A 25,671-nucleotide genomic window follows, 5' to 3' on the forward strand; every position below is an offset into this window, starting at 1 on the left:
TGCAAAGTAAAGGAGAAATATGTATTTATATTCAAAATGGGGATTATAACTCTTAATAAGAAAGTTGACATGAGGTTGTAGGCGTGTTACTGTGAAGCAGGTGTGTGCGTCTATGGTTATATATGAGTTTGCGTGTCTTTGTGTGTATATGCATGTGTCTGTGTGTCTCTGTGTGTATATGTGAGTGTCTGAAAGCTGCCACTCTCGCTCTTCTTGCGGTTGAAGCCTCCCCCGCCTCGCAGCCTCCACGCTCGATCGGGACGCAAAAGGGAAAACTAAATACAGGCTTTGAGTTCGCGTAGTCTTGCCGTATCTCATCCAGCTTTGGGGAGGTAAGGTGCCCGGCCTTTTATTCGCTCCACCTGCAATCGTGCAACATGCACGGAGACGTTGCGGCGATTTGCAGTTCACTATCCTTAAAAAAAAAGGGAAAAAAGCACGCACTCCCACACAAGGTAGATGAATGCGGATCTATAAATACGCGCTGACTCTGGAGACTGACCTCGCTTAGTAACGCTGGGCGATCACACTGAAGTAAGCCTAACACTTCAGACGCCAATGAACAGGACGACTGGCGCACGCTTTATGTCAACTTTACACTCTTTGGATAGCGTTGCATTGCTAAGTGTTTGGTCAGATATCAAGTAGCTCTTCAGTCTGTAGCCTGTAGAGGGAACGGGAAAATATTTATAGACTGTGAAGATATAAATTTAGATATAACTAAATGTTATTTTTAGTCTCAAATGTTTCTCCCTTATAAACCACATAACCTATTCTTCGTTTAAGAACTTTTTATTTATCTTTGTTTGTTTGTTTGTTTATTCATCTATCTATCTATCTATCTATCTATCTATCTATCTATCTATGCAAGTATTTTTGCAGTTGGCAATCTTTCTATTGACTGTAATGCAAACTCACGTGTGTTTGTGTGTTATATTTCTGGAGTATTGAATCATTGGACCTTGTGGGATGCAACTGTATGCAGGGAAATTCTTGGCTGGTTTATCAATTATTATGTAAATATGGAGCGTTTACATATTCCGCACGCTCTGGGATATCGATCCCACGGTTGTTCAGAAGCAAAGACTTTAACATCAGATTCCGTGCGGTTTCATGCGTGATGTGATCATTCCCGGCATTTTGATCAGTTCGTCTTTATCTACCGCTGTTACATCTAGTTGCTTAATTTTGCTTTGTTTCTGTATTAACTAGCCCTCTATTCTAATTCTAAGATCGTAAAATTAATATTAAAAAATTGATCCGTCTATCCATTTATATCCATTTATCTAGTACAGAGTCTTAGGAACTTGGTTCCTTGCCAAGAAGCAGACGGTACGTGACAGGGTGACACCTTGGATGGGAGGCCAGTTCATCACAGCATTTAATGTGATTTAAAATGTACAAATTTCTGCGTTACAGTGAGCAACCGCTCCGTGCGGCTCTCAAAAGTATAAGGTCACCCAGAGGTTTATGTTGCCTGAAGCTGTACATTTTGTATTCAGCTCCGAGTATAACTGAGTAGCCTGATAGGACAGGAGCTGCTTGGTATGTTGGTCACATACGTTAAAGGAAAAAGGTAAAAATTCTGCTTTTGGCCCGCTTGTTTCCTCTAGGCCAAGGGAAAATCAAGGCAACACAAGTAGATTGTGTAACGTACTACAGCAGGCCTTGCCATGGAGCTTATGTGAGATTTAGAGGTTAACTGTCAGTTTGTTTTCTTGTGAAGAGGTTGTTGTCTCTCTGAAGGCTACCGCGATGGCCTTTTCAAAGTCATCGTTTCAGTGCCAGTGAATAATTGCGCATATTCGGAAATCCATTCACCCATTAACGAATTAGACAACAAAGCAGTGTTTTTGCTTTTTTTTTTTCGATGAAGCGGAGAAAAAATCGCCCGCATGCAAATTATTTCCCCATGATTTTGAGAATTTAAAAAGTTTGTCAAAAAAAAAAACATGTCATGCCTAAACGCTTGTATTAATTTAGAAGTAAAATAATGTACCACAGAAACATTGTCTCTCGTGTTTATGAGAGCACCTTAGCTCTTCGTGCTGCCGTCTTCCTTTTTTTACGTCAGTCTTTATCATTTGTCTTTTTTCTCTCCTTCTCTGTGCCAGGCTACTAGTCCGCCCTGTCCATTCTTGCCCTCTGAGGTACATAACAGATTGTACTGATCTATGGCAATGAGTGTGACTCACACTTACCGGTTCACCTTGTAAGTATACCTCATGCCACAAACAGAAAACACTTCAGGGTAGTCGGGATGTATTCTTTTAACACAATCATGTGAAGTAAAATTTGCATATAATTATGTAGCCTAGTGCCCAGATATAACAATCCATCCGTCCATCTTCCAACCTATCCAGGATTATTATTATTATTATTTTTATTATTATGTTGCTGTTGTTGTCTTGCTGTCAACAAATTCTAAACATACTAGCAGTAACTGAATTTTGCATGTGTTTCATAGTAATGTGTTTTAATTGGCATCCTCTTCCTATTTGCAAAGCTATTTCTGGATCATGTAAATATCTTCAGATGTCTTCTTGCCATATGACTCTTGGCTTTTTTTTCAGGTATCATTAATAGAAAAAAACCAAAGACCACAACTAGTCAGGTTCTGACCAGAAACCATGCAGAGTCACCTCATGAATCCGACTCGATACGCTGACAAATGTTTGGAATCAAACATGAAAAGGGCTGTAGACTATTTTTATTTCCATTACGCAGTGTCACGTTACACCTCTTCGACTGCACCAGTGTCGCATTAAATGTGGTAAATAAGACATTCATCCCTGGGTACCTCTCCCAATCACATCTGGTTGCAGGTTAATACCTTTTGGGACATGTAGGGGGACAGATCTGTCATGTGACTCTGCAGACAGATGCCTGGCCCAAACCAATATTATGCCATGGGGGGGTGTCATAGGTAGCATTTGGAATAAATCGGGGCAAAAAACAAGCACCCCTTTGTGACTGAGAGGTTGCTAGATCCCATTAAACTTATAATAGATTTGATAATGGAAATTTCCCTCACCCTAATTCCATTGACTCAGAGGGCATAAATGTGAAGTATGCTGGTGTTAAACCCTTTGAACGGGAAATAGGTTTAAGTTGTCGAGGAGATAAGAAACAAATAGCCCCTTGTCCCTGTAGGGCATCGTCAAATCCAGGATTCCTTCAAAGGAAACCGCTCTTCAAATATCTAAATCACACGGTTTGTGCAGGCCCTTGTTTGATCATACACAAGGCAAATTTATACCCAAAATAGATCACATCTTAAGTAGGTTCCTGGACACTGTCTAAGATCATCATTAAAACTTGACTCTCCTGCTATACACAATGATTGTTTATTTTTTAAAATGCTGATATGCTTCCTTTAGAATAAATTCTGTGGATGCATCCTGTTTCATTGCTAATAACTGAGTAGGAACATTATGTGTGTATATTATCTTCGGTTCTATAAACTTTTTTTTTAACCAATTAAGCTGATGTGCTGGTGGCTTTGCTATGTTACTCATGCTAGGATGACAGTCTTTTTCAAGCTATTTTGATGACAGCAAAAGTGCTTATGCAATGCAAAACTTTTAAGCAATTAATGGGTTCTCTTGCATCACAAAGCAATTTCTTAACATGGAAGTTCATTAATGCAGCTTAAGTTTCATAACTTGTGCGTTGACTGTTCATGCTTTTAAGATAAGATAAATTTTTCTATTAGGGCTCTGAAGATTTTTTTTTTTAGCATATAGAATGCAAATATTTGTCAGTTTAGACATGTAATTTTGCCTTGGGAGGTTTAAAAGATGAATCGTGCATTGTAATATTTTTAAACTGTTGCTTGTTTGTTGTTATCCTAGTTTTTAATCTATAATGCAATATAAATGCATAATTTAAAACTATTAAGTATTACATCAGCCACGATTTGTCTGCTCTGTCATGTAATATCTACATGTTGTTTACGTGTAGTAGTGAGAGAAAAATTGCAGGCTCTTGGTCAGGTGGTTGTTAGTGTAAGCAGCTGATGCAGTTGTGAAGTCCTTCCCAAATGCTGTACTGTCCAGCGTGATGGCCCACATTTTTCAAGGGTTGCGTTTGAATCTAGGTGAATGCAAATCCCCTGCATAGCTATATTTAGCCGGCCCTCCCCAACCCGGCCTAGCCGGCTTTAAGTTGGGTGCTCCGATTGTTTTGATTCACTGAGGCAATCCTCTCCTGAAAAGATATTTTTAGAGAGGTATTGTTAGGCCCTTAAAACTAAACTGCCTACTCCACCACACAACAATGGCACCTAGGCCCCCTTTGTTTGTGGATTTCAATCTGAATCAGAGGCAATCACCTCTCCATTCGCTCGTCGCTACAAAATGAACTTCCCCTGCGGTCGGCATCTTTCTCCGGCAAATCACCCCGACGACGCACAGTAGGCGACGGACCGGGGATGCCGACCCAAAAGGGACAATTAAATAAACGTTTAATTTTGCGGGTGTGAGTCTTACTTGTTGACTTGCGTCTGTTATTGGAGTTGTTCAGACACGTTTCGGGGTGGCGGCGATGGTGGAGGTGTTCCTGAAATGTTGCCAGTTCTGCGCATTTGGTATAAATGAGCCGACGCTAATGAAAGCCCTGCGCAATATCTAGGAACTTCTTTAATGAGGAACAATAGCTGGCATCTCAAAGCCCTTGCTCTCACAATGAGGGAGAATGGCACTGAGACAAGGCCCTTCTTGGTGCGTTACGCTGCGACGAATGGCACTTTAAATCGTAAATCAGTCTCTTCAAGACGTCCGGGGCCTCTTTTAAGGACAAATAACTTCTGTGTGTTTACTCTCCGCGAATTCCACTAACAAACGCATGTCTGTCTCGATCTACGATAATGTTTTCGTTCGGCGGAAAGCCAGCGGTCAGGGCATCCAGGAAACGTGGGAAGATCAGAAGCTCCCCCTATGCATCTCCCCACCTTTATTTATTTAAGTTTCTGATCCCCCCCCCCCCCCCTCCTTGAAAAAGTCATCGGCCAGGAGTGATGCACCTTGGCGGTAAATACTTTGCATTCCTGTACTTTCCGTATTAGGAGTAAGTAGCTTTGTGCAAGTGGCAGAGCTTTTCTCTGCTAAGGGAAAACCAGAACTTCTGACAGATCCACCTACCGCTAAGTACTTTGTCGCCTCGGAGGCGACGTTTCGCTCCTGCATCTTCGTATGCCATGTGTTGGTCCCCATTTACATAGATTACATCAGCCTATTGCTGTTGCATTGCTGAGACACACGTTCTAGAAACCACATGCAGAAAAATGAGGGAAATCAATCAGTAAGTAAGAGTTTAATTAAATTTTTTTTTTGCAATTAATGGCTCAGTAAGCATTAGAAAACATGTACATAGATCTCCTATCAACTATATTAATTAAAGCTTCAAATTCCTCAGTCATACCCCCAGGGTAGAAACCGCGGAAATAACAACATTATTTAGGCATGTCATATATATTTTTTTCTTAATAAATCTATGAAACAGTTTATTTACACCCCTCCACCCCCACCCAGATTTTTTCAACGTGCACTAGCACAAGTTACGTGAGTGCAGGGTGACAGGTCTGGGGCACCCGTTGGGAATATGCAATCAATCATGAAAAAACGCACAAGGATATTGAGCAGAAGCGCTGAGCTGGCTTCCCCAGTAGAATGTGTTCATGTGTAACATCCCGCCGGCTAAGTGATACCAAAATGGCTCCTAGCCCTTGAAATACTAGCGTGATTAGCTGGAGGAATTGGCTGTTTGTGTCAATCACTCTCCCACACCGGCTCGTGCTTCACTTCCCGAGGTGCGCGCGGGGAGACGGCAGCACTCGGCTAACGGAGGCGACGGAGGCAGCAGCTGCCCGGATTTTTTTCCCCCCCTCGTGCTGGTGATTAAATACTTCTTGTGTCTTTTGCCGCTGCTATAATCCGTGTAGCAGAGAAAGAGGTTGCGGGAGAATAATGGTGAATGAAGCTCTGAATCATTCCAGCTGGCTGCACCTCAAATAGCACTGTGTAGAGAATGGGATTGGACTCCCTCGTTCAGTCACTAGAGCAGCAGCATTTTAAGGAGTTTCTCCCAGAAATTGTTCCAGAACGAGGGGCTTCTGTTCTGCCTCTTCCCCCAGCAGGAGTCCCATTTCAGCTGGAGGTAAGTGAGCGTGCTGCTTCCCAGCCTCTGACTCCGGGGCTACGGGCAGGAAATACTGATGCATATTCGCGAGTTCGCGAGCGTCTGCGCGTGCAAGGCAGCCTCGCGGCGGGTTTTAAGGCGCCGCCGCGAGCATCTCCGCCTTGTTGTTTCTGTAACTCTACAGACGAGAAGACGGGCAGTCCTGTATCTATCTGTGGGGAGCACCAAACGCTGCTGCCGATCAAAGATAGGGGCATCTGGAGAGCGTTTTATATTTTGCTCATTAAACCTATATTGCAATGCATTGACAATGCATTTAACCTTTACACAATACGTGTTACGTGAATGATGTCAATAAACGTAATTAGTATGAAAATCCTTATAGAAAGCATATATTATGAAGAAACATGTGCCGTTGTAGCGCTGCATTTAATGCAAATTACGGGAATTAATTGTTATTACTGTGGTTAAATATTTATATTAGATGCAAACATAGGCAAGTTAACCTTGGTTTATTAGATGAAAGGTAATCTAACTGTCTTGCTAGACGGACATCTGGAGTAGTATGTGATGTAAACTTTTCAGTCATTCCTGCTGAAATTCGTAAACGGCAGTGTGTAATGAGTCTTTCAGGGCGCTGCAAGTGTTAGATTAAGAATTACTCACTTATAAATAGTGGTGCAGGGAAAAAAAACAATCTGCGATTGTTTTATTTAGTTGTTTGAGAGGTTGTGATGTCTGGCTTTTCGGTTTTTTTAGTTTTTGTGTGACACAATTTGTGATGCCTTAAGTACTATGCTATTTTGATAGATGTGCTGTATTATTCAAAATACAGTAATATAAAAATACTAAAGTTATATATTCTTGGAACAAGTTGGCAATATGTGCCCTCTGGTGGTGAAACCCAATTTGCATGTAAATAGAGGCTTTTCAGAACCTCTCACACCATGAGACATCCGGTTAGTGGACATCACTCATCTGCCACCTAGATAAGTCATAGAGCGTGTTTCCCAGCTAATATGACACTGCAGAAAAACAGAGGTATATCTTCCCCAAGTTTCGGCCAAGTCCTGGGACTCGTTCCATAAATCATACAGAGCCACAGCATGTGAAAGTGCTTGGTTTTTGTCCAGATTTACTTCCCACTTTGCAAGAGAGGGATAAAATAAGAGACCAAAAGCCTTTTATTTGTGGGACTGTATGGAGTTCCTCTGTGTATTGAAGTGGTTCTTTGAAAGAGGTGTCATTACTTGTGAAAGAGGAGTTAAAGAGGATGGCTCTCGCGTCTATTCCAGCAAGCGAGATGCCTGAATGAGATCTTCCTCGGGATAAAAACACCAGTTGGTGCTCAGTGTGTGCGCGTCGAGCTGCTAATCTTCAGTTGCATGCTGCATAAGTTCCTGTTAAGATCGTTAAAGGAATTAAGAACCACCAGTGAGTTGCTATCATAGTCTGACCACCTCTGTCAGAATAAAGATAACAGAGACACGGCTGAAAGACTCAAGTGGACTACAGGTGGAATTTTATCAAAATAATGAGAATATTCTGTGGTTAAATTGTCGTCTCTCTCAGCGGTTCAGTTAGGATGAGGAGTGAGGCTTTGGGCCAAGCCTGTCAGCCTATTAATAAAAAATAAATATTGAGAAATCTTTTTGCTCCTTCTCGCTATGTACGTATGTGTTTAAATCAAGCTACTGGTTGCTGTTGTGAACGGCCCCCGTCCCCGGCTGAAGTCGTCGTCGCGTGGCATCCGCACGGGGCCACTCGGGGGAAGCTGTGGCCACAGCTGGCAAGTGGCAGAGGAAATGCCCTTGGGGTTGGAGGGCTCTTTCTGGTCCTCAGGATTAACCTCTCCTCTGACAGGGCCCTCTAGACCTCCCGATACACACGGCGACCGTGGCTCAGGGGTGGCTGATGATTCGACAGCCCCACATTCAGAAAGGCGGCAAGGGGGGAACTCTCGAGTTGTAAATAACATGATTGTTCCCTCTGTGAGACTCACACGACCGCGCTCTCTCTCTCTCCTTCCCTCCCTCCCTCTCTCTCTCTCTCTCTCTCTCTCGCCCTCTTCCTACAGATAACACAGAGGAAATTGCACCAGGCCTCGGCTGCCTACGTCGTCTATCCCCATTCAAGAAAGAGGTGTGACCGACCAGTGAATCGTCCTCCCGCCAGCGTGTGCCAAAAGCGGGCCACTTTCACTGCCGCCTCTGAACGACGGTCCTCCATGCACTGCAATGGTTACATGAAAACCCTCTGAACGCTACAGAGCCCTGCGACGTCGCCACCGTGGAACACGTGACCCGTGGAAGAGCGCGCACACACACACAAAGCGAAACCAACGGGCCTGGCTCGCCGCTTCGGCATGAGTTTCGTCACCAAGATGCGGCGTAACCTGAGGCGTCTGGTAATCCTGCTCACTACTTTCTGTATGGTGAGCATCATCGTCTCGGCCTATTACCTGTACAGCGGCAACAACCAAGAGCTGGAAATCTCCGACCGGGCGGCTGGCATGGATTGTGGGGACCTCAAGTTTCTGCCTTATAGGCTCCTGGAGTTGAAGACGGCAAAGCCTATCGACACGTCTAGGAAGGAGCCTGTAGTCCTGGTCTTTGTCGAGAGTCAGTACTCCCAGCTGGGGCAGGATATTATAGCCATTCTGGAGTCCAGCCAATTTCGATATCACTCGGAGATCGCGCCGGGAAAAGGCGACATTCCACCCCTTACCAACAAGGGTAAAGGACGGTATGCTCTCATCATCTACGAGAACATGATGAAGTACGTCAACATGGACCTGTGGAACAGGGACCTTCTGGACAAGTACTGTGTGGAGTATAGTGTGGGAATTATTGGCTTTCACAAGGCGAATGAAAACAGTCCACCGGTTGTAAAGCTCAAGGGCTTCCCCCTGTACCTTCACACCAACCTTGGCCTTAAGGATTGCTGTGTCAACCCCCGCTCACCTTTGCTCCACATCACCAAAGCAGAAGCAGATAGAGGTCCGCTCCCTGGGGAAGACTGGACGGTGTTCCAGTCCAACCACTCCACGTATGAACCCGTGCTCCTGGCCAAGTCCAGGCAGTTGGACAGTAGTAATGGACCGGCTCTCTCCGGCCAATCTCTGCACGTCACAGTCATCCAGGACCTGGGCCTTCATGACGGCATCCAGCGGGTCATGTTTGGCCACAGCCTCAGCTATTGGCTGCACCGGCTCATCTTCGTTGACGCCATCTCCTTCCTCTCGGGAAAGAAGCTATCTCTGTCCTTGGAAAGGTACATTTTGGTGGACATAGACGACATATTTGTCGGGAAGGAAGGCACCAGGATGAACGTCAATGACGTTAAGGTAAGGGAAGAGAAACTTGAGGAGATATCATCAGCCTGTTCTTGCCAGGCCAAGGGCCCCATTAAGAGGGATAAAAGCCTCGATGGCTTTCATTCACACTTTCTCACGTTCCGGCACTCAGTCACTATAGAGGCAGTGTAAGGCCTCTACTTGGTCTATTGTCTTGTGACTTCATGACTTACTGAGGGCTTTTCAGGCCAATGGCTGGACGTGTGACAACAGCATAAAGCCATCAAGTTATGCAAAGTGATTCGGTAGCTCTGGCTGAGAAATCTCAGAAGCAGTTGCTATTCTCTCAAAGTTATTACGCTCCAGGGTACCTTTAGAATGGGTTGAGCAGTTCAGTGTTAATGCTGACAGTGTCCTGTTTTCATACAGCACGGGTGGAAGTGTTGGTAGATTAATACCAAAATGTTGCTGAGAATAAAGTGCCGTTGGTGGTTTACCACAAGTAACTCAGCAGTTTTGTTGTTTTTGACTACTGGGGACTTTGCTGGCTAACCAGACGTTTTGCATCCGAAATAATATTGCAGTACTTACTAATATTACTCAAGTGATGTATAATAGTGTATGTATTGGGTTGAAAGAGTGATTATGATTCTGCAATGTGTAAGGGAAAAGATTGAGTTTAAGTCTTAAAAATGTTCATACATTTCAGATCTCAAATAAATTTAACAGGATATGACAATAATATAATCCAAGCTGACTCAATCCATTATTTCAATTGCTTTCATCAGAATGAAAGTTGCGAGACGTTACCTTCAGCATGATAATAAATATGTTCCTCTTAAACCATGTGGCCACAAGATTGCAAGTGCTGCAGTGCATATGTCTGACTTTACAAGGCTGATTAGTAAAGAGCATTCTCAAGACCATGTCGTAGATTGTTAGATCAGGTATGTGCCTTAGTGGGAAACATAATTGGAATACTAAACTATGTCTATACCTGACCAGCAATAACTTACCGACTGAGTAGCAGATGCTATAGTAAAAAAAAAAAAAAAAAATACAGCGATGAATTATTTTACCAGGCTAATTCTGCAAATTAATTTCTGAACTATTCATTTGAGATGTATTAAAAGGTTACCCGCATACATTTTTTTTTTACGGATTTGCCCTGAGCAGCTAATTTAAAGGATGGATATGAATTGCCTTTTGCAACAGTTTTGTCCGGGCCAGAGCGATCACAGAGGAATTAGGCCATGTGACGGGGCAGCTAAAATGTCAGCGTCAAACTCCTAGAGGGATGGCAAAAGCAAATCAAATTAGACCCTGGAAATTGTCTTTTGATCCTGTGTCCATTGTGATATTTGCATATCCCGGCTCTCCGGCTTCCAGAGAACCATCTGCTTGTGGCCCTCACCCGTTCCGGTCTGGGAACAGGTGGACGGCCGAGATGTGGAGAGAGTCGGCCCCTCTTTTTGTTCCATGGCCTGTCTGTCTGTAACTAAGCCACTGGAACTGGATGAAAGGAAGTAGCTAATCAATGAAGCGCCATGTTTGATTTGACTAGGGAAGAGTTATGGGTTCCAAGGAAAAAGAGAGTGAAATGAAAAAGAATTGGGGCAGTCAGAAACACCCCTGGAGTTGTGTCATTGTTTCATGAACATGTCTGTAAGGCAGCGGAACTGGCCACAATGTTTTTTTTTACAGTTTTCTTAATCCCTTAATTGTAAGATACGGGAATAAGAATTAGATTTGACATTTGACCGTTCTGTGAAACCGTACTTGAGTTGAAACTTGTAGCAGTTAATTTGCTTTTCCTGTGCAGATGTTGGACAGCTGGACGGCACTCTTAGACAGCCCTGTGTCAGGCATCTCCATGCAGCTGTGCTCTCTTCCTACTTCGAGCTGTGTGCTGCAACACAACTATCTACACAAAGTCTTGTATAGGATAACAACATAGTATAAAAACTGTGTAAAGATGTATAAAATGTAATTATAAATACACAATCCAACAACAGAATTGTGTGATGTACGACTGCGTACACCTGCTGAATGGCACCATTTGATTATCAACCATGTATTTGCCATAAACCATAATTATCTCAGCCTCTGTTTACGGTAAATGTCTCCACAACTAATTTTATATTGTTTTGCCATAGAAAGAAATTTATGGTTCTCGCTGGCTTGATTTTTGTTTTTTTGTTTTTTTCTTTCTGCCAAGTTTAGAAAGGTAGCTCAGTCTTGACTTAGTAACTGTTGCTGTGGAAATAAAAGAAAAAACAATGCCGGTTGGCGATAATACTGAGAGGTTGTGGAAGCTGTCATTGGCTGTCACCACGATGGCATGCGGCATAACAACAGGAATTTTTGATTTGGTCTGGAAGCGTCTGCCACTATAAAATACATTAATAAAGAGTGATGCCTAATATACCCCTGTGGGTGTTTTAATATGTGGCTCATGCTTGGAGTTTAGAAACTAACAATATTTGGCTCGTGTTTGGATCTTATGGTCTGGCGCAGAGGCTCGTCGGCTAAGAGGGCGGGAGTTTGGTCAACAGCAACAGCAATAAAGTTCAGTTCTCAAAAGGAAGGGACAGGTCATCAGATAGATGGGTAAAATGTTGTTGTTAATTCAAATGATTCTTATTAATTTGCGTGTACCCGTAAAAATGTAGAGAAGGGACTCGACAGGATTATTTCGTAATTGTTTCCTTAATCCAGCGCTGACCTCCTTGGAGATTCCCCTGGAGCCCCCAGAGGGTTAAACCTGTACAATTGAATTTTAATTAATTAATGCCGTCACTATTAAATAATTCTCAATATTATAACAAACATCCCGGTCTTTTACAGGGATGCCCGTGACCTCACTGGATAACTTATTATAGTTTAGGCGAACGTTCGGTAGCAGCGTCTATGTTTTTCGCTTTCAGCTATCTAACCATAAAAGAAAAGTGCCGACAACAGTCACTGCCGGAGCAGTTCTCCATTAACTCCGTTTCTCATCAGAAGTTTGCGCAATCAAGATGTCCGATCAGTTACTGAAGCGAGATGAAATTTAATTTAGCAGATTAAGCTATCTGTGTAGAAACGCATGCATTTGCTAAGCACACTATTACAGCAAACTGTGTGGCTGAAGTTTTTCTTTCCTGATTGTAATATGATGTGATTTCTGGAGACTGAACCCAATACTGTCACATTCGGTTAATCACCGGTACTTGGCATGTAGCTAAAGCAGGGCATCTTATCTCGAATGCTAACGCTAAGGGTGTCGTCACGCTTCTGAAAGTCGCCAGCTACCCGGGAGCTACTGTCTTCCTGTCGTCTTGAGAGCCACGAGAAGCCGATTTGCATTTAGAGGCTCGGTACGACACACATCCACCCGGCCACACAAGACAGGGCTGTGTTCGGCGGCACAGAATCGCCGGCTGATTTGTCAGCTCGTGTCATCAGTCAGCGGGCCGACGCCGCAGATTAGAATGTCACTCTCGGTGCACCACTGACATCTCCTCCCATTATGGCACTGAGTAATGTCTCAAGTGTCTTGGGGCTTTTGACAAATTGCCTTCGAAAAATTTTTGACCGAGGTCCTGTGTGCATAAAATATCTCATTGCCTTCACGTACAATAATTTAGTTATTTATTTATTTTTCCCCTTCTTCCAGCCTTGAGTTTTCATCAGGGTCACTTTTTTTTGGGTTTTTTTTTTGGGAAGAGTTCAGGCTATGCTGTGTAGCGAATGCATAGTTCGAGGGGAAAGCCCAAACTTTGCTCTAACGCAGAGGTGTATCGATAGGACAGGCAAAGATGGCAGTCGCCTGGGGCCCCGATTTGGGAAGAGGCTACTGAGGGCCGGCCGATTTTTATATAGCACATCGCAACAAAAAAATTTCTTTATTTGTGTATTCCTTTTTTTTTCTTTTTTTTTTTTTTTACAAAGGAAAGGACTTGTTTATGGAATTGTCCTTGTTGATGTTATTTATTTGGACTTCACGCTAAAATAACGGTAACAAATTTGACAACGTCTGGGGAGAGTGAGCTGCAGGGCCCCATGGAGCTTCCAGGATCTCTAGAATCGGCTCTGCCCTAACATACGTCTCGCCAGGAGTAAGGTGCCAGCATGCATATACATGAGGATTATGGGTGGAAAAAAGTGGGGGGGGGGGGAGTAAAGAAACCTGACACAGTGTTCTGACACGGGAAACGTGCGTCTTTGTGTTTTGCTTTTCCTGGTGCTTTTCAAAGGCGGCGCGAGTTGAAAGTTGGGCCCAGGGGAAAGTTATCAGCAAGGAGCGAGGATGAAAACAAAAATGCAGAGTGAAGTCATGGGGCTGGCAGAGCCATCGCCGCGCTCTTGGCCGTGAGTCGTTTCGAAGAGGCGAAGAAAAAGATGGCAAAAAGCCAGTTTTTTTTTTTTTTTTTTTTTTTAAAGTTTCTACTCTGTTCGAATCTCACTTCCTCTGACCTGAAATGCCGCATTTTTGTTTTTGCTACATTAGTTTTTATCCAAGCAGATGCTTAGTACCAGAATGAATTTTGAATTAACACTTACTTAAGCCGCACTGCCACATTTGCAATGATACATTTTGACATTAGTGCTTCTGCGTTTTGTATGTAACTGCAGCTCTAACAAAGGAATTCGGGTTAAACGCTTTGTTAAAATCTAGACTGGAAAGGACACCCCCCCCCCCCCCCAGTGGCGCCATGGGCCTAGTAGCTAAAAGCCCATATTCTTAATCACGGCGTTCTGTGTTGTTGTAACACTGCACGTTCCGTGTTCTGCGATAACCAAGCTGCTGGTGCCACCTGACAAATACATGCAAATGAGCGTTTACGAGCTGCCAGGTGTGTTTTACTGCTCTGTAGGTTTCATATTTTTCGTGCTAAGCTGTTGATCTGTGCAGCAGATCGGGACTGTTGGATACTGCAGCCTGCCGGAGAAACAGAAGCCACAAATTAGCATGTGTCTGGTGTCTGCGTATGATTTGTATTTAAAGGCTTTGTCTGATGGCTTACCGCATCCGGTCTTTTCTGTGGGTTTTAATCGCGGCCCTACCTGAGCTAGGCTAAGCTGAGCTGACGTGTCACGTGACCAACCCTCGGATGTCTCTCCTCAGCCGGCTCTCTCTTTCGAGCAGAATCCTGCCTGAATTTTTTTTTTTTAAATAAAACGTTCCGAATGGCCAGTCGCTGGCCGTGACCGTTTCGCAGAACATCCCGGAGAGAAAACCGAATTTGCCGTATCTCTGGTTTCCCCCCCCCCCCCCCCAGTCACGGGGGATGATGGTGTACCTGTCTCCCGGGTCACTGGCTGTCATTCCGGGACGCTGTTTTCCCATCGGCACCAGAGTGGGGATTATGGTCCTGGGGCTCCACAGGGTCGCTTTGACATACGGCAGCCCTGCCCTGAGAGGGACGGCCTTTGAGGGCACACTGCTGCTCTGCCTGCCCAAACAATTATATTTGAGGGATGGGGCTTAAGTACATTTTCTTCGGCGATCATTTTCGAATCATTAATCTAAGTGCCACGTATGTCGGGGCTGGCTCTTTAAAACCCGCCCCATGTGCTGATAGCACCGTGAAACAAATGAGACTCCTAAGTGGGATCCTCATTCACGCAGAGAAGGCCTCACCCAGACTTCATTAAAATGAGAAACTCGCACTGAAAGAACTGGGACAAGCACACCGGGATTTGAGAGAGTAAAGACGTTATTTTGCTTTCTTCCCCCCAGTAATTGTACTACACGTTGTCGTACTCTAGTTTTATACCCTTTGTGCTTATAGGAGGTTTAGAGGAAGTGTAGTATGGTCTGCTCTAATGTTTTTAAAAAAAAAACATCGAAAGAAGTCTTGTTGCTTACGCGTGCTTGTTTCGGATTCTGAGTCAGAAGATTCCTACTAAGCTGGGGTGTCACCCCCCCCCCCCCCCTTCCAAGCCCTTTACACTTTGATGTGTTACTGACAGCAGGTGTGAACTGCCTTTATATTAAATGCAAAGGCGACTGATGGCAAAAAAAAGAGGAGGTAAGACGATAATGCACTTTACGATATTACAATTGTGAATTTTCCAAAAGAAGAGAGAGAACGTTTTTAAATGACGACAATAAAGTTATAGCAATTAAAATTATGGTTATTTTAAAGTTACTTGTTTCATGTTTTGACCTTAGAGGTACTGCCTCCTCTGCCTCTATGGACCGGCTGCCTCTGATTTAAAGTCAGACCTCCAAGCTACAGAGGGAGACGATCTTGCAGTCTTGCAGTAGAGTTCAGATGGATGTTTCCCAGTGCATGTGGACAGCGAGTACTTTGATTTGCGCTGTTAGAGAGTAAGACTATACACTCTAATGCTTTTTGAGTTTTCGCTGTAAGGTTGCAGTTAACAGCTAACCCCGTTTTTTGTTTTTTTTGTTTTTGACTCACTTATTATTCATTTTGCCTTGAGATCTATCGTGGACTACAGGAGGGTTATCCTAGCTCTATAGCTCTAGCTAAGAAATGGCATAATGATATCATAGATCAACGGAGTTCTGTGAGGCCCAACTGTATATATTACTTTCCTGCTGTAGTATAAGGTCCTCGTGATGACATCTCACTTCAACCGATGTGGCACATAATCATAATTCATCTCAGGGTGTATGAGGTATATATGTTTCGAGGCGTATGTGTCTTTTCCTTTTTGCTTTATCGGATGTAGATCCTTTTAACCACAATTCTAGCAGCTGCATATGGAAGTAGCATGCATCCATAAACTGGCTTCTCATGGGGAAACGAGAGCATATTACTGCGCGCGAAAATAATTAATATAATTAACACAGCTGGTGTTGAGAGGATGTCTGTCTCATGGGACGAAGTTATTTATTCATCAGCCGTTCACCCATTCGAAACCTAGTCAGGGATGTTGGGATCTGGGGCTACTTTGCGGAGAGCACAGGGCGTGAGTTGGGGTGTGATCTTGCTGGGATCCCGGTACATCATGGGACTCGGATGCTTATCTATGTGCTTTTTAAAAAAAAAAAAAAAAATTTGCTGGGTGAGGCACTTGTTTTGGCTGGGTGACTTTGCACTCCAGAAGATAAGACGCAGGCCCGTCCGCCTGTGTGAGAGCGTTGTTTGGGGAACAGCTACTCCGGGAGCTCATAGCACCACTCTGCAGGTAAAAGACCACGAAGAAAGCCGCCATTCTGCTTGCTGAACATTTTTTTTTTTCCAAACCTATAAAAGGCTCAGTTTGAAACTTGCACTCAAGAAACCAGGAACAGCTGAAATTTGCCATTATCCAATGGCGGGTAGCTTTAGAGTGCTGAAGAATTATACTGCAATTGCGGGAAATATATATCATAGGCCTAAAACTGTTGCAAACCATCAGTGATGTAAAATTAAGAGCAATGGTTACAAAAGCGATGAATATCAATATTGGCATGCATATGGCTACGTTGTATTTATCTTTATGTTGGAATGAATCCAAAAGCTTTCATTCACAGGAAGTGCTCAGTTTTCGCTGTCTCAAACGGCCATCTGTGTGTATGAAAGGATGACGAGGCAGAAGTGGGAGCACGGTTGCTGTGACGACACGCTTTGAGCACCTGTGTAGTATTGAGTTTGTTTTCATCCTCTCATTCCACTGAAGTTTCACCGGAGATGAAGCGTCTTTCAGGATTAAAAATCCCAGAAAATATAAAAATAACACATTAATGTGTTTTTTTTTTTTAAATCTGATGTTGGGGGTTCTCAGGTTTAGTTTGTGAGTAAACAAGTCCTTTTGAAAGGATGTTACAAAATATAAACATTTCTGTTTCCACTCTAACGTTTACCCTGTAGGTTCATCACAAGGAAACAAAAATGAGTCATAAGTGATGCAAAACGCAAGCAAACACAAGAATTTTGTGCATTTTTTTTGGTGCTGTGAGGCAGTAATTGCATATAAAAAGTCATATTTGTGTTTGAAAACGCTTTCGCTGTCAGGGGGAACAATGGCACACGCCTGGTTCACACGACCAGACTGGACATTTAACCCCAAATGCTACAGGCAGCCGAGCCGGTGTTTTGTCTGGACCTGTCCACGCGTTCTTACATAGCGCGCACAGCCTTAAATCTTCTTAGCCCCTCATTGTCTCCTGATGCATAAGAAGGAGCCCCGAGATACACTTCTCAGGCATGTCTGAATGCGACGCCCCTCAGAAACCGAAGGCCGTGACGTTTGCGGATTCACGTCACGCGGTGTCACATGCTCTGCTGCTCACCTCTGTGTTAAAAAGGCCCCGGAGGAGCCAGTCAGCCGATCAAAGGCGGCGTATCTGTATGGATGCTAAAGATTTTGGCTGTCTGGGTTTGAGTGACGTTATTTTTTTTACATTTTTTTATTTTTTCACAATGAGTTCAAAAAGCTAAGCCACTCTACTGATGTATGGCCGGCTTTGCTTTGACTGTGCAGGGAAAGCATTCAAATGGATTCTGTCCATTGGGCCTGCTCTTACAAAGAACAGCTTTATTTCATGTTTATGTATGAGCTGACATTCGTTATTAGAAACATATTAAACATAATAAATGATATCCTGCATGGGATACTCTGGATGCTCAGATGCTGCAAACCATACTCCAGATTACTCCGATGTTGCATGCAATACTCCTGATTCTAAGATGCCGCATGGAATACTCTATATCAGTGGTTTTCATTGGCCTAGCCTCAGGACCCACATTTTTCCTTGGTCATTAAGTCACAACCCAATTTTTTAAATTTGATCCAAATTTATTTCACAAAATTCAGTACAGTAATAGTAAATAGAACATATTAAAACAATATATGTATATTCTTAGATCGTGACACACCAATTGAGAAACACTGCTCTAGATATTAATATGTAGCACGGAATACTCATTTCCTACCTGTTAGGTATTTATTCTCTCTTTTTGCAAGAGATCTCTTCATATTTTGGAGGTTTGATGTGTATTAAAAAAACAAAAATGAACAAGTCTTTATTTGATTGCACTTACCTTCATTTTCATTTATTTATTTCCAACAGTAGCTGAAACTAAGGATGTTTTAAATAGCGATAAAGACTAAGCAATGACAATAATATTGGTATTGATGACTTATGATAATACTGTAATGTAATTGTAACCGTCATCATTTATAATACTGTAAGGTGATTGTAACCGTCATTAATGATATTACTGTAACGTCATTTTAACCGTCATTATTGTCAGTACTAGTATCCTTTCAAGGGTGTCGCCTGCTTTGTATCATGTACTTCCTGCGACTGGCTCTAGGTTCACTGTCACCCTGGACTGGATAAGCAGTTATGGATGAATTGATTGACTGAATATCAGTATTGTCAGTAACTATATATAGGTAAAATTTAATAATCGGTTTCTTCAGCTTTACCATAACAAGCATGGGCATAAGGATGTGGTTTTACTCTTCGTTCAAGGAGATTTCAGTTTCACTATGATTTCGCTAATCCAGTGTCTTGTAAATATTACTTTGGTCCTGGGAGTGAACTTATTCCATTATGCTTATTAAATTTCATAACAGAGTGGGGGTCGGGTGCGTGGGACAGCTGAAAAGGGGAGGAACTCCGAATATTAACTTTAACCAGTGCGAATCGTGTCTGAATGCGCTCCCTCTGACAGGGGACAGGGGGCGTAATTTCCATCGCTGTGATAAGTCGTGGCTCTGTAAGGCTGACGCGTGTGTTGTGTTCCCGTGGAACGTGCGGCCCTGATGGCGCTGTGGCGGGGCCCGTGGCGGATGAAGTGGCAGAGGTTTTGTAGTCGTGTCGGGTATCATCTGACATCCTCCTCCTCAGATGGGCAGAATCTCAGCAGAGGAAAAAGTGGAGCTCGCTTGATATTCATGGGAAAAGGAAACGACAGTTTAAACGGATGTAACGTGGCCTCATCTGAAGCTGGATTACATTCACGTTGCAAGTGGAGATGCTACTACAGTTTTTTTTCTGAAAATATATAGTTAAAACAACAAACAGGTATTGCAAACAGGCCTGCAATTTTGGTACAATGACAAAAGATTGTATAGGGAGTTTTCAACAAGAGCAAGAGCTCTGTTCTTACCAAGCAGTGGATTCTACCTTGATATTTTGCCATGTAGCCCATTTTCACTGGTGTCTTGATGGTGGAGACATTAACAGTGACCTCAGCCGAGGAAAAAGAGGCCCACAGCTCTCTGGATGTTCTTCTAGGTTTTTCTGTAACTTCATGGGCGATTTAATGGCTTGCTGTTTGGGGGATGGATTTGGCAGAGTGGCCACTCTTGGGAAGGTTATTACTGGCCCGCATTTTCTCCATGCGGACAATATGTCTTTGACTGTGTCCAGTGCAGTTTGTAACTCTTTCTTGACTGATTTTCATCAAATGCTGTATATTTAAACTGTGGTGTGTAGGTCCTGTGAGCTGGTGGCTTCACACCCGAGGTCAGAATCAGATTCATACTGGGCAGTGCCGACCCAAATTAGACCTGATTGTTTATCGCCGTTTATAAGAATTAGGCAACACTCTTCCCACATTGGATTCATTATTTTATGACTCGCGGTATATTACCGCTCACACGATGACCTGGTCAAATTTTAATGTGGAGAAAAAGTTTTATTTAGCAGAGCCTTTTGTCCAAAGCGGCGCACTAGTCAGGGAAATACCACATTACAAATATACGGGCTGTCAGAGTCAACTAGGCAGAAGTTCAGCTAAGCTAATGAATGCCCCAGTACAGGTGTAAGCAGTATGGAAGGAGGAGCTGCAGAGCAAGAACCTAGTGCTTAAGATCGGGCCGAAGTCGCATACTTTTTCCTTGACATTTTCAGCTGAGTTGAGCGCACAGCGGCGAACTACGGCCAAAGCTCATTAGCGAGTCTTTAGAGAATTTGAGGGACCTCTTTGCTTCTACTGCAGTGGTCCATGTAGCTTGCCGTTACAGTTCAGTAGCTCACCTCCGAAATTCTTCAGTCATTCCGTATCCGTATATTTCTGTGATTTCATCTCACCAGCTGTGCCTCCCCCCGTGAAGGATCCCTCCCACCACCCCCACCCCCCCCCCCCCCCCCCGCCCCCCCCGGCTACTGACCCACACCCCCACAGTCACCCCCTCCAACACTCTTTGCCCCTATGTGTAGACGCAGGTATGTCTTTAGCAGGGAATGTGGACAGGCCTTGGGTCCGCACTCGCCAGGGGCCCCAGTTAAAGGGCTCTCTGTTATATTACACTTTAAAACACGGCTAGCAATTTTCTGAAAGCGCCAGATTCCTGGAAATGAGGACATGGTTATTGCATGAAGAGCATGTCATCTCGGGGGAAGTGATTCCGAAGCAGATTGTTTTCATTGTCGCCCGCCGAAATTTTATGACCGACTTAGCATTGAAATATGATTCGGACCGCATGTGCACTGCGGAGGTCAACCAAGGTCAAGCGGCGCAGAGCGAGTGGAGAGTCGTGGGGTTGAGCGGAAACGCAGGCCTTGCTTTTGTGTCTGTCTCCGGTTTCAGGGTCTCTCTTTATACGAAGTGAATTTGTTGCAAAATGGAATTTGTGCTCCTGCGCACGTGACCGACTGAAGATTTGCACGTGACGAGTGGCAACATTTTGGGCCTAAATTGCCTGATTTTGGCTGCTTTAGCATATTTATTTCACATTAGTCCTACTGTATATTATCAAAGCCAGTGGCTTTGATATGGCTTTCATTTGGCTTTTACACTCACCTAAAGGATTATTAGGAACACCATACTAATACAGTGTTTGACCCCCTTTCGCCTTCAGAACTGCCTTAATTCTACGTGGCATTGATTCAACAAGGTGCTGAAAGCATTCTTTAGAAATGTTGGCCCATATTGATAGGATAGCATCTTGCAGTTGATGGAGATTTGTGGGATGCACAACAGAAATCGAGACTCATCAGACCAGGCAACATTTTTCCAGTCTTCAACTGTCCAATTTTGGTGAGCTCGTGCAAATTGTAGCCTCTTTTTCCTATTTGTAGTGGAGATGAGTGGTACCCGGTGGTTGTAGCCCATCCGCCTCAAGGTTGTGCGTGTTGTGGCTTCACAAATGCTTTGCTGCATACCTCGGTTGTAACGTGTGGTTATTTCAGTCAAAGTTGCTCTTCTTTCAGCTTGAATCAGTCGTCCCATTCTCCTCTGACCTCTAGCATCAACAAGGCATTTTCGCCCACAGGACTGCCGCATACTGGATGTTTTTCCCTTTGCACACCATTCTTTGTAAACCCTAGAAATGGTTGTGCGTGAAAATCCCAGTAACTGAGCAGATTGTGAAATACTCAGACCGGCCCGTCTGGCACCAACAACCATGCCACGCTCAAAATTGCTTAAATCACCTTTCTTTCCCATTCTGACATTCAGTTTGGAGTTCAGGAGATTGTCTTGACCAGGACCACACCCCTAAATGCATTGAAGCAACTGCCATGTGATTGGTTGATTAGATAATTGCATTAATGAGAAATTGAACAGGTGTTCCTAATAATCCTTTAGGTGAGTGTATATATAATAAAAAAAATGTATTTATTTAAATCGGAGAATGAATAAACACTTCAAAGAGTCATTAAAGATGTTTTTAGAAACCACTGTTCCTAACTGATCGTTTTCGTTATCTCAACAAAAAAAATCATGCTGTGAGGTGCTGGCGGTGTAATTATAGCGCACGTACATTGCGCCGAAACTGACGGCAGAGATTTTGTGCTACTTCCCAATGGGGTTTCGATGAATAATTTCCTTGAAACTGGAAACAACCTTTTAGATCCAGCCTGTTTAATTGACAATTGAGCATGAACTGCAGCAGTCAGTTAAAAAAACAATAGAGCAGATCTGAACAACATCAGTCTTTTGTTTTACTTCCATTATGAACACAAGTTAGCCGTTGGTGTATTACAACATTTTTGAGTATACCTTGAATGTTTTATTTATTGCGTTGGCACAGTGACTTTACCATTAAGTCCTAGAATGAGGCCCTAACCCCTAATTGTTCCAGGGATTGTCTGACCCAGGTTTCTCAAAAATATACGTTGGTTTGGTAAAAAAAAATCTGCTAAATAAATAAAAATGTGGCAGCATTTTATTACATCAGGGAAATAATAAACGGAAGAAATACAATTTGTGTGTAACGTCAGGAAATCGAAACAGACAATTAACTTACTTGAAACAACGTTGCAACGTTACGGCGTCTGAAGTTGTCCGCTCGTCCATATGTCTTAATTTGCAGGAAGTTATTGGAATATGCAGTTGATGATATCACACTCGCAATATGCCGCCCTCCCATTGCTAATGTTCTCATCAATGGATCCTCCTGGTGGCAGGGGAGAATAATTCTCCAGGCCGGTAATGAAGCCTCGTGTGCACGCTGTAATGGTTACCGGTGTGCTCTCCGCACTCAGACCGCCGGCACCAGCTCCGATAGTGACATTTTGTTCTAATTAAATTGTTGCTGACTAGCTTAATCACACGCGCCCCGCATGTCGCTCTGTGTGCGACAGTTTGATGGAGACAAAAAATTTCGGTTCCATATGATGGAAGATGTAATATTTCCCAGGATTTGTCGGTTGCCTCCAGTCGATTGCTTCATCATTTGCTTCAGCGATTCAGCTCGAACGGGCGCTTGCTATGGGAATTATGTGTTTCTGTATATTTACCGGTTTCTTAGAGGAAATGGAATGTCATAATATCACACCGCAGTTTTATTATGAGGGAAAGCCCTTAACGACACATTATTGTTGGGGGCGGAAATCGATACCTTGGCCGGCAGTTATGGGAAGCAGGAATGGGTTTTGTGGCCTCCTGAATTGTTCAGCGTAATTACTGCTGTTGTAATAAGGCTTTAAAAGAACTTCTTGATGAACTGTGTCAGGATTAATCTCTTAAGTATTTGCATGTCTAATTTGTTACGCCTAGCTTATTTTTGGTAATTGATACACCATAGATCTCGGTGTATCAGTCCTCTCTGGCAGGGTTCCACGATTCTGGTCCTGGAGGGCCGGTCTGCAACGAAAGTAAGGTGTGTTTGAGCAGACTGGCCCGACCAGGAACTGGACTCGCAGAACCCTGCCGTAGAGGACTCATTGTTCAGTGTCGTTTCACACAAAGGAATCTCAGAGAAGGACTCTGGAAGTGTTCGGTCCTCCATAGCCTTCTGTTTGCATCTCATTAGCAATTCAGCTGTCTTGCCGTCTGTGATCATACGCAGCGAGGTGGGAACGCAGATGCCCGTCCTCGTGGTGAACATTACAGGTATTGGCTACTTGTGGCGTTTCGTTCGATCTCAGCCCCACTGGAGAATCACCGTGTCCCCCAGGGAGCTGTTTTCCTCCTCCTTCCTTTCTGAAGGCGTCCTCAGCTTCCTCTCATGGCTCCGGCATGTTTTTCTCCATGCTGGGAATTGATCGCCGTATGGATGGTGATTTACATGTTTTTCTGTGCGCCCCCCCCCCCCCACGCCCCCCACCAAATACACTCTGTCTCATGCCCCTGTTGTTAACTGTTGTTATTCACGACGTCACTGCTGTGAATTGGCTGGGGGATGGCGCAGGGGCCTAGGGAATTGTTCCGGTTTTCAGGGATGTGCATGTTTTTTGTTGTTATTATTTTAATTAATTCTCAATGCCTTTTCTGCAGAAGCTGAGGAAACAGCCAGCGTCATTATTTCCTAATGAATGACACAGCTAGCTGATTCTCCATGTAAATATGATTTGGACAAGGTTTAACTTAATAAAATCGGTGATTTCATTAGCGTTGATTATCAATTGCATCCGGTTGTGGATTAAGGGCCAAGCTGGCTTTCATTTCACTCTGTTTTGCCAAATATCCCATTCAAAGGAAAATGTGTGGTGGCTTATCAAAGCGACAGAATGTATCTTACTTATCCCGTAAAATCTTGGCTTAGACGTGGTAATATTGTAGCTGGAAAAATTACAGTTCCAAAGCCAAAAAAATGATCTACAAAAAGAAACCTAACCATATTTACTGTTAAATCATTTATAATTTGGATTCCATTTTTGTTCTAAAATAATAAATAACTAAAAAAATAATTTAATTCAGTGTAATAATGACACGTTTTAAAATGTATTCTGTGTATTTTGTTATGGGGAAATTACACTTGTTATTATTAAACACCTTATATAATGTAATCTAAGAGTACATTTATGGTATTATTAATATATCTGACATATGTTAATTCAATTCAATTTGTATAGCACATTTTCATAATATTACATTGTTTCAAAGTGCTTTACATTATCCCTGCCCAATGCGCCTATGATCAAACCAGAGCCTCCCTCAAACGACGTACTGAAACATCACGCCTCAGAATCTCTATATGTGATTGAGATTCTCACTACCAGCGAGAAAGTTCCACATGTAGTTAGATGCGGCCTTTTTTTGTTTTAAACGTGGCTGAAGCCAGGTAACGGCCAGCAAAAGGCTGAGGAATGTTGCCATCAAAGGAGGGGCGTGGCCAAGATTAGCGTCACGGCAAATGTGCTGGAGAAGCTGAGCTAATGCTGACAGAGTGGTGGCTTATTGGTTAGGGAAGCGCACTTGTAATTGAGAGATTGCAGGTTCGAATCCCCGACCGGCAAGACACCACTGGGGTACCCTGAGCAAGGTACCGCCCCCAAGCACTGCTCCCCGGGCGCTGAATTAGCTGCCCCTTGCTATGTCACATTGTCACATATGGGCTAAATGCAGAGGACATATTTCGTTGTTGTGCACTGTGCGCTGTGTCAACAATGACAATTAATCGCTTAATTCTAAAAGGACCAGAAGGAGGTGCAAAAGTCACCAGAAAAAACATGTGCATGACCTCACTGTAGCAGTTAGCACCGCACCGATAACCGGGGTTTCTCCTCCTTCGTCTTCTTGTCCCCCCCCCCCCCTCTATGTATGAGGTTTGCATGCCCCCCCCCCCATGTCACATGTGCTCCAGTTTCCTCCCACACTCCGTTGAGAGCTAACTGGAGTCTCTGAACTGCCTATTGTATGTGCTTGTTCCTGTGTTTGTGTGGGTTCCCTGAAGGGGGGTATCCCACTGCCCTTTGCTGTTTGGAATAAGGTCCTGGTCCATCTCTCTGTGACCCCATACTGGTTGGAAAAAGAATGATAATGATGATGATTATTATTATTGCCACATACAGTGTGATCTGAGGTTAACTAGAGTGAAATTACTGAGACATAGCTAGCCAGTTCTAGAAAGAGATTATGTTCTGTGGTATCTTCTAAATGGGAATGATCTAGTAG

The 25,671-nt window shown here is 43.5% G+C and overlaps 1 protein-coding gene across 5 annotated transcripts in view; it reads left to right on the plus strand.

Moving 5' to 3' along the window:
- The window catches only part of ndst3 (N-deacetylase/N-sulfotransferase (heparan glucosaminyl) 3), a 159,699-nt gene that overhangs the window by 79,355 nt on the left and 54,673 nt on the right, over window positions 1-25,671 (plus strand). For 2 of the 5 annotated variants that reach the window (XM_072706933.1, XM_072706937.1), the window contains one exon: window positions 8,216-9,484. In XM_072706933.1, the coding sequence (XP_072563034.1) occupies window positions 8,504-9,484 (981 nt within the window). In that variant the 5' untranslated portion in view covers window positions 8,216-8,503. Of the gene's footprint in view, window positions 1-225; window positions 333-2,114; window positions 2,213-5,618; window positions 6,157-8,215; window positions 9,485-25,671 lie in introns of those variants that run through there. The other 3 variants (XM_072706935.1, XM_072706936.1, XM_072706934.1) reach the window with 3 other exon arrangements.

Source organism: Paramormyrops kingsleyae, chromosome 25 (assembly GCF_048594095.1).
Source record: "Paramormyrops kingsleyae isolate MSU_618 chromosome 25, PKINGS_0.4, whole genome shotgun sequence".
NCBI classification, from domain to species: Eukaryota; Metazoa; Chordata; class Actinopteri; order Osteoglossiformes; family Mormyridae; genus Paramormyrops; species Paramormyrops kingsleyae.